The sequence below is a fragment of the Pteropus vampyrus genome, unplaced genomic scaffold (genome assembly GCF_000151845.1).
Source record: "Pteropus vampyrus isolate Shadow unplaced genomic scaffold, Pvam_2.0 Scaffold462, whole genome shotgun sequence".
Lineage (NCBI taxonomy): Eukaryota > Metazoa > Chordata > Mammalia > Chiroptera > Pteropodidae > Pteropus > Pteropus vampyrus.
In genome coordinates this window covers 203,430-219,247 of record NW_011889243.1, presented here as the reverse complement: position 1 = coordinate 219,247, position 15,818 = coordinate 203,430, and the positions used below count along the sequence as shown (strand labels likewise).

At 49.5% G+C, this 15,818-nt stretch overlaps 1 protein-coding gene across 1 annotated transcript in view; it reads right to left on the bottom strand.

The window, feature by feature from the left end:
- CCDC33 (coiled-coil domain containing 33) overlaps nt 1-15,818 on the bottom strand; it is a 101,411-nt gene that overhangs the window by 80,384 nt on the left and 5,209 nt on the right. The window contains 1 exon segment of the mRNA XM_011382148.2: nt 1,498-1,631. Within this exon segment, the coding sequence (XP_011380450.1) occupies nt 1,498-1,631 (134 nt within the window).

The window sequence follows — 15,818 nt, the reverse complement described above, 5'->3', positions numbered from 1 at the left end:
CCTACCTCCTGTCCCTCCTATAGTGAGTCCTGCTCCTCTCTCTGCTGCACAGATGGGCCCTAGGCCACTGACTCATCACATCCCTTCCTATGTTACCTCAGATGTGTGAAGCCCAGGATAGGGTCCCGGCCGAGGTTCACTCACCACAACCCTGAACTTTCCATCAGCCACACAGGTGCATGCACACACATATATGAGACACACAGACATGTGTGCCTAGAGGCACAGTCACAAGCACATACTTGCACACAATGTTCGCACACACATGAGCCAGCATGCAGACATTCACAAAGACAGGCACACACAGGCACACACGTGCATTTGTATGAGATCCTAGATCAATTTTTCCTCCTTTTTCACATTTTCTCATATCATCACAACAGCACCTCCTATCCCTTTATGGCAGAAAAAAATCCTCTGGCTTGACCCAGAACTAAACTCTTTCTCTTTTATTGATGTCCCTCCCCATCTTTTTCCTCTCTCCCCTTCCACTGTCTTTAGCAGCTGGCTTTCTGCAATTTGTAGGGCTGACAAGGAGTTTTGCTTAAGTCCCTGATGAGGTTCCAAGAGGAGAAGTAAATCTGTCCTCTTGGGGGAAGGACCACCTGCAAGATAGGAGTCTGAGGTTCTTCTAACTTCAAAAGACCAGAGACATCGTGTGTACCTGTGGCTCTGTGCTGACAGTGCCCAATGCCAGCACCCACAGCAGTTCTGGCATCAGCCAGTCAGTACTCCTGTGTGTCCAGCCTGAGTTCTCATCCAAGAGTGGGTATCAGATAGGCCCCCAATGTGGAAAACACAAGTGTGTACACATATGCGTGCATGTATACTGGTACTTTAAATTACCTGCAGTATTAGAATTTGCCAAGACATGAGAACTGGAAAGCCTTCTGAGGAGTGAGAACTGTTAGAGAGTTTCTATGAGAGTGGACCCCAATCCTTGGAAGTACAGGGACACTACTGTGTGGCAGTGGGCAGTACCAGGGAGGATGAGGCAAGATAAGAAGCCATTCTAGGAAAACCACTAGAACACTGGACCCACAGTAAAAGCCTATAACACTGAGTCCTCCATCTTCCACTTATTACTTGAGCTTGAGCCAGTCACTTAAGTGTCCTGAACATCAACATTCTCATCTAAGCAATGGGAGCAGCAATGCTTCTCCTGGGCGGTGTGACTCCTCTGAGCAGTTTGTGGTGACATGCCAGGAAGCTGTAATGTGCAGTTTCAGTGAGAGACGTGGTGATAACAACCAGGAAAATAATAACAACAGCCATAAAGAAGATAAGCTTTCATTGTCTGGAAAATTCATTTATGTAGAACAACTCATTTTTCGAGCAGGCTGGGGAGATGAGGCATGACGGTATGATGACTTTTTTTATGCTTTTAACTGAGCCCAAAGAGGTGTTCAGGTGGCTTCCAGTTGAGCTGAGAGGGACCCTATTTCTGCCTTATACCCCCTCCCACACACTCCAGGCCCATCCTGTCCCCTGCCCTACCTTCTCGCCCTGCATCCTCAGCTTGGATCTCCACTTTGACTGTGTCTCCCCAGATGGGGGCTTTGGTGGGCTCTGCAGGCACAGATGTGACTGCCTTGGAGTTCTGGTTCTTCACTTCCTCAGATGTGGTTTTCCTGGGGAGAGGAGGGGCAGGCTGAGTCAGAAGGAGGGTATCCTGCCCACTGCTCACCCCTCCCGGACTCCACCATCCATAAATCTGAGCAAAGAGTGGACAGAGCACAAAGTGCTCCCTCCCAGGCAGACACTCATGTCATCCCAGGCTAGGGACACCACCAAGTCTCTCTTTGGCCGTCCTGCCTGCTTGGCTGATGACACTGTTTAGCTGGTCACTGCTAAGGCCTTCACATGGACTCAGGCACCAGAGCTTGGGGTAGGGGTGGGAATAGGGGAGACACCTTGCCTGCCTGACTTCCTGCCCCTGCCAGCGCAGGGCTCCTCAGCAGATGCCTGTGAACAGACTCCATCGTCATGACCCTCTTCTCTAGGTTCTGTTCCGTGGGAGGAAGTCTCTAGGCAGGGTGGCTGTGTAGTGCCTCCTAGCTGGCCTCCCCATTGCCCTTCACTTCCCTAAGCTTCTGGCCTAGATTCCCAAGGCTCGGCCCAGCTCCCCCAGCTCTTAATCCTTTCAGGGGAACACACGTATGCTACTGCCTTCTGTAGTACCCACTGTGTGCAGGGCCCTGGGTTGGGCACCTGGAGCTGGGCACTGGGCAGGGTCGGGTGGGGGGTTTCTGGCCCTCGAGCACTCACAGGTAGTGGAGTGCCAAGCTGTCCAAGGTGAGCGGGGAGCTTAGGCCCTCTGCATCCCACAGGTCTCTGGAATAAGTGTCCCTGAGATCTTGGGGCATCGAACAGCTCAGTGAGAGAGTTAATATTTCTGTTGAGGAGGTTTTTATGTTGGGGCTATAAAGGGAGCTGCGACATTAACTGCAACAATCATGAGGAAGGGATCACTGGAGAGCCTGTAGTGAGGGGAGTTCACTACACACGCGGTGCACAAACTATACCCCAGGGCAAGAAGCAGAGATGGTGTCCTTACCAGCTTTGGCCCCACCCCCAGAAGTTCCCGAAGGGAGTGCGGGGCAGGCGAATTGGCCCAGAAGCTCAGAGCCAATCTGCCCCATCTGTTAGCAACACCAGCCTGTGGTCCTTCAGAGCCCAGCTTGTTCCTCCACTCCAGGAAGCCCTCTGGAACTCCTGGTCCTGCTGCTCCCTTAGTCCTCTGGGCTTGAGTAACATAGTGGCCTTGCTCCTTGTTCCACACTTATCATAGCTCTACTCCTGTGGATAACCATTCTTGTGGGAGTCCGTGTCCAAACTCCAGGGGTCAACTGAGGCATCTCCATTCTGCTTTGACTGAGAGGCGATGTGGCAACAGGTTCCCTCATTCAGACCATCCGGATTCTAAATTCCAGCTCTATACCACACTAGCTGTGTGACTTTGGGCAAAGTATATAACCTTGCTGTGCCTCCATCTGTGAAATGGGGATGATAATGCAGGGTGTTGTGGGCATGAAGTGAAATAACATGTATGAAGTACCTGCCACATTGTTAAGTACCATGAAAGTGTTAATAATAATAAAAATAATAATGATTTTAATTGACCTCTGCCTGGCATTTCCCCATTGTGACCCCACTCCGAGTCTATAAGTGGGGGGTCTCTGGCTCCCCCACTTTGTGACAAAGGTGTGAAGTCTTAGAAAGAATACAAGCTTCAGAGCCACTCAGGACTGTGGGCTCTTGAGCCCACAGTTATCACCTAGCTAGGTCACCTCCCCTCTCTGAGCTTCAGTTGCCTCCTCTATAAGTAGTGCCCTCCACCGCTCTGAGGGTGGTTATAAGGACTGGCAAGAAAGCATATTAAGCTTCTGCACACAGAAGACCCAGTTCATGTTATTCCCTCATTTGTGATATAAAACAATCTGGATGTTTCTCAAAGGGGTCTGACTGAGGGCAGCATGAAGGGGAGAAAGAGAAGTGCTGAGGGAGGGCTCAGAAGAGGAGGGGTGGGTCTCCCAGAGAGCTGGAGCTCCCCTCAGACTCAGGGCCCATGCAGATGCATCAACGCCCCACTCTGGAATGGGGGCTGCCAAGCTGGAGAGGAAAATGCATCAAGGTTGGCGGGCCACGTAGGGCAGCCTACAAGCCCCTCAGGTCCCTCCCTTGGCTCTATGACCTCTACTGACTGAAGGGTGCAATCCATACCCCTCTTTCTGCTGCTCTGCACCCTGGGTGCTCCCTCTCAACAGCTACCCTTAAAGTCAGAGGCCTCAGAGCTCTCAGCAGCCTCTTACCCACTCTCATTCCATTTGCTCTGTGTGTTCCCCACAGGGTGCCTATTCCTACTCTTTTATGGAAGCATTAAGGGAGAGGGTGTCCCAGGAAGGTGTTCAAGAAGGAAATGTCCTTCTATGTTCCAAACATCAAACCTGCTCCTGCACCACGCATAGTATTTTGTATCCTTTAGGGGCTTCCCAGTACACCGAGGAGACAGAATCGAAGATGAGTGAAGGGCTTAAGTCACAAGCAGCGCAGTGACAGAATTCAGGTTGGAACCCGTGACTCACACTTGTTAGCCTGTCTTTCACCCTCCTGATGTCTTGGCCTCTTGTCCATTCCCCTTCTCTACACAAGCTCCTGGTGTCTGGCAGGAGGAATTCTAGTTGGAAAGAGACTTGAAGGACCATGAGCAAGGCCAAGGAAGCCTACTACCGGTGTTGACTTTGCTCAGGCATAGAAAGAGTTAAGCAAGCATTTCTCCTCCCTTCCCTCAAACACTCACCAGAGAGGTCAGCCAAGGCTAGGTGAGTGGAGATGAAATAACTCCATAGGGGTAAGGCCCCAAGGGAAGGAGGGAGCTTTTAGCAGGTGGAGGGAGGCTGTCAGGGTAATAATGGCTTTTCCTGGCACAGCTGACTCCTCTGAGCCTTGATGTTATTCTAGAAACTGAAGAGCTAGAGGGGCTACTGATTCTATACAGAATTGGAGAAGGAGGCCAGCTCACTTTCTGTTCCCAGCCCTCATTCTGTGCCCCCAGCTGGGCACATGAGAGACTGATTTCTAGGACCCTCAGGTCCCTGAGGGAGCGAAGGTCTCCCGGTGCAGTCTCAAAGCCCAGGGGGCCTCTCCAGGACCTGCTTTCCTACGGCCATCTGCAAGACTGAGACCCTCCCTCCCTGTCCCTAGAGCCCTGGCCTGCAGGGCCTGGGGGAGCTGCTGGAGGCACCTGCTGTCCTGGGGCTCAGACTGAACCCTGCATTAGGGAGGACAGCCATATCAGAATGGAACTGGGTTTGGTTCAAAGGCACAGTTCATCAGTCCTGGGTCCCAAGCTCTGGGAAATGTAACCCCACACAAGCTGGCCCAACACAACCCCAGGCACTGGAGGGGTGTGTGCTTTCTTTCTGTGAGGTTATAACTAAGGCAAATGCATGGTCTGGTTCCCAGGGGCTGCTGCTGTGAGCAGAAGTGAGTAGTAGAAAAGCATAGGACGTTGATGGAGAGCATGCAAGCTCCTGAGCCACCCCTACCTTCCACTGTCCTCTGAATGCCCTTCAGGGCACACATTTCACTCGTGGAACCTGTGTGCTACTGTCCCTGCCTCTAGGAAGTCTCTCCTGACCAGCTCCTCCCTTTGATGCTCCTCTTCGAGCACAAGCATGTGTGCGCATGTATGCCTGGGCACATACACATGCACAGCACACACACACACACACACACACACAGAGGCTGCCCAGAGAGGTCTGTGTGACACACTATATCCAATCTCTGCCCACCACCCCCATCTGCCAGGCCTCAAGCTGCCTCTGAGATCTCTAAGGCTAAGTCCTGCACCTGCCTTCCTAGCCTATCCTCTTGGTCTCTCACACTCCTCAAAGCCTCAGACCTCCAACAACTGTCAAGGTCTGACCTCCTCCTAGAGAGGGCTTTGAAAGCCCAGGATGCAGGCCACCTGGCTCATCCTGAATGCCAATCCCAGAGCAGCCCCCAGGAGATTGGGGTAATGTAGGGAGGAGGCAAGAGAATTAAAATGTTAATCAAGCCACAATCAGAGACTACAATATGCTGATCAGCCCTGCAGCCAGGCCAGAAAGACACCTTCAGAACAAAGGAAGAGTTTTGCAGAATTACTAACAACCCATTCTCAACACCTGTGAAGGGACAGGGACCAGCAAAGTCATGCCCTACAGCTAAACTCTGGGGAACCTACACTTAAAGGCTAGGAACTGCCCGCAGGCCTTTCACTCTACATATTCTTACCTTTTCAGGCTACGTACCCTTTCCCTTCCTCACTGTATGTCCATATCAAAGGAAATGGGTTAACAAAGTCTTTTAAACAATAACTCAGGAACTAAAGAATGATATATAAATTAAATTCCCTGAGCACTCGCCCCCCCACTCTAGTCACTATCTTCCCAAGCCTCTCTTGGTCTCTTTCGCTCTGTCTCTGAGACCACACTCTGTCTGTGGAGTGTTACCCTTTTCCTAATAAACTTTCCTTTTGACTCGAACTTTGGCGTGTGTGTTGAATTCTTTTTGCACTCTTTGCCAAAGGGCCCTCTTCTTCTCTTGGTACAGGGCTTGGTCTCCCTGTCACTTGGGGAAATTTACCCTGTCCTACCTCATCTTTTCTGACTAACCATGAAGGGATCAAGGGACAAACTCGTCCCACCTGAGTTCGCCATGGCCCCTCTCATCTGAGAGTGGCTGGGATTCATTTACCTATGCCCCGAGCTGATCAACTGGCCTTGAGCGAAGAGTTGATGCCATTTCTAGGGGGCTAGTAGGAGACGTGTTCTCTAACTGAGCAGGAGTCCACCTGTCCTATCTGCTTTTCTACTTTTCTTCCACTAATTTCCCTGACTCAGCATCACCATGGGAATGCAGAGAAGACCTGCTGAGGGACTCCTTCCAAACTCCAAATTAAAAGACTGTGCAGAACCTTTCTGCCACAACAGGATGGGTGAGCCCCTGTGGGAATCTTCTGTTCCTTTCTCTAGACCCCTTGCTTTCATTTCACTGGGGGCTCACAACCTGGAAGGCAGTGAGCTGCGGAAGCTTGCCCGGGCTTACTCCCTGATATTGCCCCTTAGCCTCTCTCTCATTCCCTCCCTCTCCAGCCTGAACTGGGAGGAAGTGGGTTACGGTAGCAGCTCCACTGAACTCTCCTAACTCCTCTCCTCTCTGTCCTGCATCAAGGGGACAGGGGAGAGCCCCAATTTTGGTCTTTCCTGGCTGCTGGGGTCCTGGCTGGACAGGACCCTGAATCCTGAAGACCAGAGAGATGCTCCTAGAAGCTCTTAGGGAAGGAGATAGTTGGGTGGACTGAGAAGGATGGACGCTGGGTAGAACTTTTAGATGGATGGGTGGTAAAATGAGAGATCTCGTGACTTTTTGACCTAGTCCACCATAGCCATTTCTCCTAACCTGGGAAACTTGGAGGAGGGAAACAGATTCAGATTACGTTTGTTCCGGGCCAGATGCCAGGAGTGTCATGATTGGGTCTCCTTCTGTCCCGAGAAGGCAGAGCAGTTCCCTCTATCTATACCCTCCATGCTGTCTCTAAATCAGGAGGGCTAGCCTCCACCATCCTCCAGAAAGCCAAAAGGCAGCCAGACTCCCAGGCCACAGGCCTACGTCCATCCCTGGAAGGCACAGAAAAAAACCAGTGACTGCTCCTTGATCCAGAAGCCCAGCATTATGCAATAGGGACAGGATGGGGAGTTAGTCTTGGCAGTGTCGGTCACCTGAGCAGGGTGGGCAAAGTCTGGATTCTTGTTTCTGACCCTTCCTGGCCTGGACCTGGGAGAGAAAGTTTCCTGGAGAAGGCAGGGCTTAAATAGATGGAGAGGACCACCTTCCCAATGGGAAGATAGAGCCTGAGACTCAGAGGGGGCCATGAGCTGTTTTGTGAACAGGTCTGGAGATGGGCTGGCTGGATGATCCAAGTCTATGGGTTGGGAGCATGGGGTGGGGTAGTCGGAGAGGAAAAGAGCAAGACTTGTAGTCCTCTCTGACCTTGTTCTCTCTCCTGCCCCTTTCTCAGCATGCCCATGTGCAGTGTCCTCTGAGGCCAGACAGGCAGGAGGGAAAACAAATGGCCCTCACATCTCTGACCTTGGCCAACCTCCCCTGGGATTGCTGGGCAAGACGATGTAGCCAGGGGCAACTCTAAGGAGGAGCTGAGATAGAGGAAGGAAATGTCTGGTCTGGAGCTCCCTCTTTCCCCTGCCACTTCACCAGACAACAGCCCATCAGCAACCACCCAACTCCAAGCTTGCCCCTCCCCGCAGTCCCCCTTCCCGTACCTGTGCAATTGGTCTTTGTGGGTTTTGAGTTATTGGGAAGCTGCCACTTAAGGCACGAGCAGAGCTGTTATTCTCAGTAAAGCAATGGGCTCTCATCCTGGGTTTCTTTTATTAATTGGATTCTAATAAACCATCACTAATTGCCAATGGAGCTATACCACTACAGGTGGGCCTCGATTTAAAGAATAACTGACTCTGGAGCAAGGAGGGTGTACACTGGAGGCCAGCCAGCTCACCATCCACAGGAATATGTCTACGTTTTCTTGTGGGGGGTGGGAACTTCTCTGGAAGTCAGAAATGGCACATCCCAAGAACCTCTGAGATGAGCAGTCTGGCAAAGAGGAACCCCTTTCTGTAAAACAAGAATGCTGCTCCCCATGTCCCACTCACACTTATCTGAAATAGCTCTGTTGTTCTCAGGGGAGCCCTTCATGGCACCTCCTGGAGGGGTAGACAGGGGTATTGTTTCTCTATGGTAAGGGGAAACCACAGGCCACAGAGCTATGAGCAATGCAAAGTTAGGCCCAAGCCCCAGTATGAGGGGCACTGTTGTACCCTCTCTTGTCTCCTAGTGGGGCATGGTGGGGATTTCCTTGTTCAGAGAAACCTTTTTTCTCTGTCGAAGCAGGAGATGGTGCAGGCCAAGAAGGGCCCCTGCCTGCACCATCTGCCATCCTTTGAAGTGTCCAGCAATGGTCTGTCCTATGGCCTAGTTGTGTAGGGCCCCTGGGAGCCATCTTCAAAGGCAGAGGGGGAACAGCCAGTTGCCAGTCAACACCAAGGCCCTAGGGAATTTCCATTGACAGTCCCCTTGGCAAGGTACAGGCCTGGATGAGGCAGTCTTGGAAGATTTCACCATGACTTGGGATCTTTCTCAATGGGTCACTCTGAATAGCCGCTCTTCTGAGTATCCTCTTTCTTGCGGATGCAGCCTTAGAGCAGGAGAAATGTGGGCAGATATATTGGTGAACTTCCCAACCTCACAAGAATCACCTGAATTACTCTTGATTCTGGTTCCTGGCCTAATTTGCATGTTGTTTAGTACAAGTTCTGAGGCCTGAGTTATCTCAGGCACCGAGCCCTGCCTCCTGCCTGCTTCCCTAAAGACCAGCCTACCTGAGGGGTGCTGCAAGTGCAGGAGGCTGGAGTCTGCTAGCCACCTTCCACCTTGGGAGATTGTGGGCAAGGGATGAGTGAGTTGAGTTTTATCTGTTTAGTTGCTAATCCCCTCTCCCCGTGCCCCAACTAGACTGTGAGCTCCTTGAGGACAGGGACCTGCCTTGACACTGCTGGAAATGTTCCCAGCTCCCAGCTTGGGAACAGTGAGACCCAGCATTTGTGAATGAAGGAAGGGGTGACAGACTCTTGGAAAATCTCACAGAGACAGAGGCAGTGCCTCTTTTCGGGCTCTGCTAGGCCCACCCCGGCCCAGACTGCTGGACCCTGCTCTACATTGTGCAGCTCCTCTGTAGGGCCCTAGAAGCAGCTCTTGGACTAGGAAGAGGGTTCAGATACTCCCCAAAAGAAAAGGAGGGGGTGTCTCTCAGATACATATAAAAGATATGTAGTCATGGGGAAAGTCACTGGCCCCTGAGAGAAGAGGACAGTTGGTGAAGCTGGATTGAGGGTTGAGTGTGAGTAGGTTGAAGGTTCAGGAAGTGGGGGAGGTGGCGAGGAGAGGCCCAGAGATCCTCACTGAACAGAGGTGATTGGCCTGTACGTAAAAACTGGCCGATTTCACACAACCATCTGGATTTCTGGCTTCTCTAGAAAATTTGAGATCTGACAACCTAAGCCTACATTCCTCCAAGGCAGAAATCAGCAGGGGGTAACTGGGGGCTGGTCCTCAAAATGACTAGTTTGCTCTCAAGTTTGTTTGCCACAGTCCAGTCGCTTTTGCTCTCTACTGCATCACACAGCTGGCCGACTTTAGCATTTATGTAACTGCCTTGAGCCCTGGTGCCAGTCTTTCTGATAAGAGCTCATTGTGTAAATAAGGACCACAGATGACAGAAATGGGGAGAGCGCAAGCAGGTGCTGAATTGGAACCCAAGCTCCATCCAGCTCCTGGCCCAGTGCCCTCTCTTATTTTTCGATAGATACTGGACTGTGTAGCATTTTACCCCAAAGCCTGTAGGGGCCAGGCAAGGAAAAAGGGAAGCCAGACAAAGCCTGGAGGAAGGACCAAGCCTATTTGCTCATAGAAGGCAGAAGGAGCCCTGCAAGCAGCTTTGTCCATGCTCAGAAACAAGCAGGCAGCCTGTGCAGAACACTAGGAAGATATCAGGAAGGCCCCCACTAGCTCACTTCACAGCTTGAGATCTCCCCATGAGTACTTGCTTCTTTCTTGCTTCTTTTTTTCCCCTCCAGCTTTACTGAAATATAATAGACAATTAGTTGCTCATATTTACATTGTGCAATTAATTCAATGAGTTTTTCAATTATCGTTGGCATACAATAATGCATTAGTTTCAGTTGTACAGCACAATGATTAGAGCTCAAGTGATCACCCACTAAATCTAGTACTCCTCTTCCATTTAGCTTAATTAAAGTGATTGGTTTGCTTTCAGTTGATGTAGGATATAATCTTGCAGTAGGATATAATTCCTTTTATATATTTATTACAACATTGTTGATTATTTTCCTTATGCTACACTTTATTATCTCCGTGATTATTTTGTAACTATCCATTTGTATTTCTTAATCCCTTAACCCTTTTTCATCATCCTCTCAACCCCCCGCCCCCATCTAGTAGCCCTCAAAATATTCTCTGTATCTATGAGTTTGTTTCCATTTTTGTTGTTATTGTTTATTTTGTTCTTTAGATTCTGCATGTACGTGAAATCACATCGTATTTGTCTTTATCTAACTTAAACTTCATTTAACGTAATACTCTCTAGGTCCATCAAGGCAATATCTTTTTCCATCCCCTTCCTTTTAGTCTGTGTGTGTCTTCTAATCTAAAGTGAGTCTCCTATAGGCAGTATATATAGGGATCTTGTTTTCTTACCCATGCAGCCACCTTATGCTTTGGTTGGAGCACTTAATTCTTTTCCACTTGAGGAACTTGTTGATAGGAATGTAGTTATTACCATTCTTTATTCCTGTTTTTGATACAAGGCTTTTCTTCTTAAAGAAGTCCCTCCAACATTTTCTGTAATAGTGGCTTGGTGGTGATAAATTCCTTTAGCTTATTTTTGTCTGGGAAGCTCTTTATCTGTCCTTCAACTATAAATGATAGCTTTTCTGGATAAAGTATTCCTGGTTGCAGATCCTGGGTTTTCATCACGTTGAATATTTTGTGCCAAGCCTTTTTTGCCCTGCATAGTTTCTTTTGAGAAATCAGCTGCTAGTCTTATGGGTACTCCCTTGTAGGTAACTAACTACTTTTCTCTTGTTGCTTTTAAGATTCTCTCTTTGTATTTAACCTTTGGCATTTTAATTATGATGTGTCTTGGTGTGGGTCTCTTTGGATTCCTCTTTCTTGGGACTCTGAGCTTCCTGGGGTTGTATGTCTATTTCCTTCACCAGGTTAGGGAAGTTTTCCATCATTTTTCTTCAAATAGGCTTTCAACTTCTTGTTCTCCCTCTTCTCCTTCAGGTACCTCTATGACACAGATGTTTTTACATTTAATTTTGTTTCATATACTCCTTAAATTATTATTATATTCTTGGCTTCTTTTTTCTTGCCATTCTGAGTGTCTTTTGCTTCTCTATTCTCTATATCGGTGGTTTGATCCTCTTTATCCACTGTTAATTCCCTCTAATATACTCTTCATCTCAGATAATTTCCATTTCCATTTTTGTTTTTTATCTCTTTGTTAAAGTTCTTACTGAGTTCTTCTACTAAGTTCATTGAGCATCTTTATAACCAGTGTTTTGAATTCTGCATCTGTTAGATTGCTTGACTCCATTATTCCTGGATCTCTGTTTTCTCAGATAATTTCTGCTTCTTTATCTTCCCTTTTGGCTGCATTTATCTGTTTCTAGGTACTAAGCAATGCTCCTAATTCTCCTTGTCTTATTAGTGTGGCTTTGTGTAGTAGGTGTCCAGAGGCACAGTTCTGAGAGGGGTTCAGCAGCAGGCCAATTTTATCCCCAGCTTGTGCCCCTCCAGGGCCACCTGTTAAGATTCAGCAAGCAATCCACAGATGCTGTGCTTATCATTGCTTCAGGAAGCCATGCCAGAAACCAAGTTCAGTTGCCACCAGTGTGGGTCTTACAGCTACTCAGCAAGCGGCACAGGACTCGCTGAGGACACAACTGGATGTGGCTTGGGTAGGGAGGGACGCGAGTTGGGAGAGGTGAAGTTTCAGGGAATCTTCTGGGTGGAGCGACCTCTGTTATCCAGTTTGAAGATGTCTCAGTCACACACTGGGAGGGGGAGGGCTAAACAGAGGAACAATGGATACCAGCAGCACTTCTGCCCAGGAGAGAACCTCACCTCTGGCCCTTGCTCCAACAACTCTAACTCCTCTGCATCCCACTATAAGTTCCTGGTGCACTCCGCCTGCCCCCTTTTCCCCCATCCCCCAGCAGCCCACCCAAGCACTGGTGCTCAGAGCCAAGCAGTGAGAGCAGGTTCGTCATTGTGAACCTCCCATCGTACACTGCCCCTTTAAGAGAAACATCTGCAGCTGCCCCTGACGCAGCCTCTGAGTGGACTCAGCCAGCCTCTGCCCCCACTCAGCCACTTGGGACAGGCAACCTTGCATCCTCGCCCCCCATCCTACTTCCTCTCGTTGCAGGGTGATTTCTTATTTCTCTCCCTAGTTGTAAGGGTTGTTCGTCTAGATCCCAGGTTACTCTGCTTGCTGTTTGCTCTGTGTTTCCATCACAACTTTGATGTAGTCATAAGAGCAGATGAACAAAGCCTCTATCATCTATGCAATTTTGACTTCCAGTACTTGCCTCTTTTGCCCTCTTGGGCTGCTCCTCCAGGATTCCAGTGCCACTCAGGGAGAGCTCATGCTTTTTGGGTCTGAATAAATGTTTCAGGCATGAGAAGATCTCATGCCTGAGGTGATAGGAGAACATCTGGAAAGAATTCTTGTGGCTTTAGTCTGGCTGTGTGTCGCAAGCCAACCCTCCTTTAACCACTGATACCAGCTGTGTTTACAGCTCAGATACAGGGATGATCTCACTAAACAAAAATTCTGAGGCTCTGAGCCTTGAGGGATTGACGTCATGGGAGCAGGTGTGGGCAGGTCAGGCCACACTGTAGGTTGCGGAACCAATAGGGAGAATAAGGCCCTGGACTCTGAGGTCCTGCCCAGGACCTTCTGCCCTATCATGTGCCTTTTCCCACAGGCATCCAGCTGGGATGGAAGGAGGCTCAGCCTCTGCCAGAGGCTATAGAGGAGGTGGTCATCTTCATGTGCTGCACTCCCACTGGCCAGACATGTGACCTCAAGTCCCTTCGCTGCCTTGAGCTTTGGCATCCTTGGCTATCACATAGAGCCAATCCAACCTGCCTCCCAGGGCTACTTCATTAGAGCTAGAGAATGGAGAACCAAGCTCCAAGCGATTGCAGCATGGGACATTATCAGCAATGGGGCTGTTTTATCCCTGGTACTTTCCCATGATCATTCTCACTGTCACAGTCATTGCGAATATTACTGTTATTTTTGCTGAGTCCAACTCTATGGCTGCTGACACAAGCCTACAGGTCACCTGTGAGTCATACCAGGCCTCCATCCACTCCACCCAAATCCTTGCCCTCTGGAGCCTGTTGGTCAAGGCTCACAGCCAGACAGAGGAAGGAATATGCAGTCCAAATCCTAGGAAGTGTCCTCAGACTAGTCACTAAGTCTTCTCTGGAAGTCTGGCTTAGGGCGCTGATGCCAATGGTCCCCTTCCAAGAGGGCAACTGCTGCATGCGGATCAAGGCAGGGATGAGGAAGAAAGAACTTTTGGATTTGGGGATCCTGGATCCTGGATCCTGGCCTGGGTACTTAATAGTTCTGTGACTTTGGTCAAATCACAGAAATGCTCTAAGCCTCAGTAACCGCATCTGTAAAATGAGGCTAATATTTCACCTAGCTCACAGGACTAAGCAATGATTAAATTATATATAACACACAAATGCACGCTTGGCACATTTGCCAGGTATATGGTAGGCGCTTGATAAATATAACCTTTAACCCTCCTCCTTCATCTCTTACTAGGATCTTAGGCAATTGTCCTACTTTCAATAACTTCTTTAATTAGTCACCAAGGTCAAGGCTCAGTCTGCGACTAGGACTCAGTTTAGAAACAGGGTCAGGGCTGTGTGTGACCAAGGTCAGTCTCGGTTCTGTGGCCAGGGATCAGTTTGTGACCAGGGTCAAGGACTCACACTTATCCAAGAAAACAAAGATCCTTTGAGTATGACTAAATGGCCCTGATCTGTGCCCTGCTCCTCCCACCCAAACCTGGGCCAACTCTGACCCATTAGTATTGATGGAGCAGCCCTTCACCTCTCAGAAACAGCTGCGTCCCCGCTCATTAGCTCTGGTCAGCAAGTGGTCAAAGAAGCAACTGCCAGCTGGCAGTTCAGCTATCCAGGCTTTGGCCAATGATCAGAACCCTCCAGGCTGTCTCCTGGCTGGCCCCTTCCCCACACCCTGCCTGCTGAGGCACCCCTACTTGTTAAGGCCACTGCCTTCCTGGTCCATGCTGTGCTCTGACTGGCAGGTTTCTCTGTGCCAAGCTAAGAGGCAGGTGCTGGGCACTGCTCAGGCCCCAGGGCCTTGAGCCCAGGCCCAGACCAGTCAGGGAAGACCCCGGACCTGGGCACTGGCCCAGCAGACCTGATTGTAGAATCTGTCTTGGGCAGTACAAGTGGGGATCTTGTTGCCTCTAAAGAACTGAGACTGTTTCCCAGGCCAGAGCAAATCAGCATGGCAAGGCTGGAACAGCATGGAGGCTAAAACTTACATCCTGGCCATGGGAAGACCAGGACTCAGAGGGGCAAGGACTGGCCTGAGTGAGGTCACATAGGGAGTAGGAGGCAGTGGGCCAGACTACAGGTTTTCCTGATCTCATTCTGGCTTCTCTCCACTGCACTGTGGATTTCTTCTGATAGATCTCACATGTTCAATGTGAGCACTGCTAAGGATATCTCTCATCCCCCAAGTTATACTTCTATCTCCGTCTGGCTCTATTTCTACTGCCCTTAGAGGCAGGTTCTCAGTATTGAGAGGTGAAGTAACTTTCCCAAAGTCACAAAGCAAGATAGACATGGGGCTGGATTCATTCATTCATCTGCTTATTCATACATTTAATAATTAGTGACAATTTCCTATATTCCAGATACTGTGTCGAATAGTGGGGATAGAATGGTGAGCAAAACAGACTTGGTGGTTGATCTAGGAACTAGTTGGGCACAATGGGCAGAGGCACTGAGGACGAGTAAGCCAAAAACTCACATAAACAGACATAAAATGTGAAACTGCAGCAGCGGCACTGGAGAAGTACATAGTCCCAGGGAGGCATGTAATGGGGAGGATTTAACTTGCTTTGGGAGGTCTGGGAGGGCTTCCTTGAGGAAGTGATGGGGAAGGGAAGGCAGAATGTTCTGGGCAAAGTGGTCTGCAAAGGTCTTGGGTGGGAAGAAACAGGGTCTGCTCAGAGAACAGAGATGTCTGGTGTGACTGGAGCAAAGAGAAGGGGTCATGTTGCTAGGGAGATAGAGGGGCCTGCAAAAACCTGGCCATGCTGGATCTGGAATCCTCTTGACTCTGGAAGCAATGAGAAGCCATTGGAGGGTTCAAAGAAAGGGTTTCTTTGGTAGTATGGCACCATGGCATCAAATGGTAACCTGCCTTAGAATAGGGTTTGAAGAGGGGCAAGATTAGAAGTACCAGGAGCAGAAAAAGTACCAAGAGTAGTAGCCTAAGGTGGTGGAGAGAAGCAGCCAAATTCAAGATAGAGAAATTGACACGACTTGGTGATAAATTGAATGAGGGCGAAAGAAGGTGATTACTGATGCCAGGATGGAGATGAGATCAT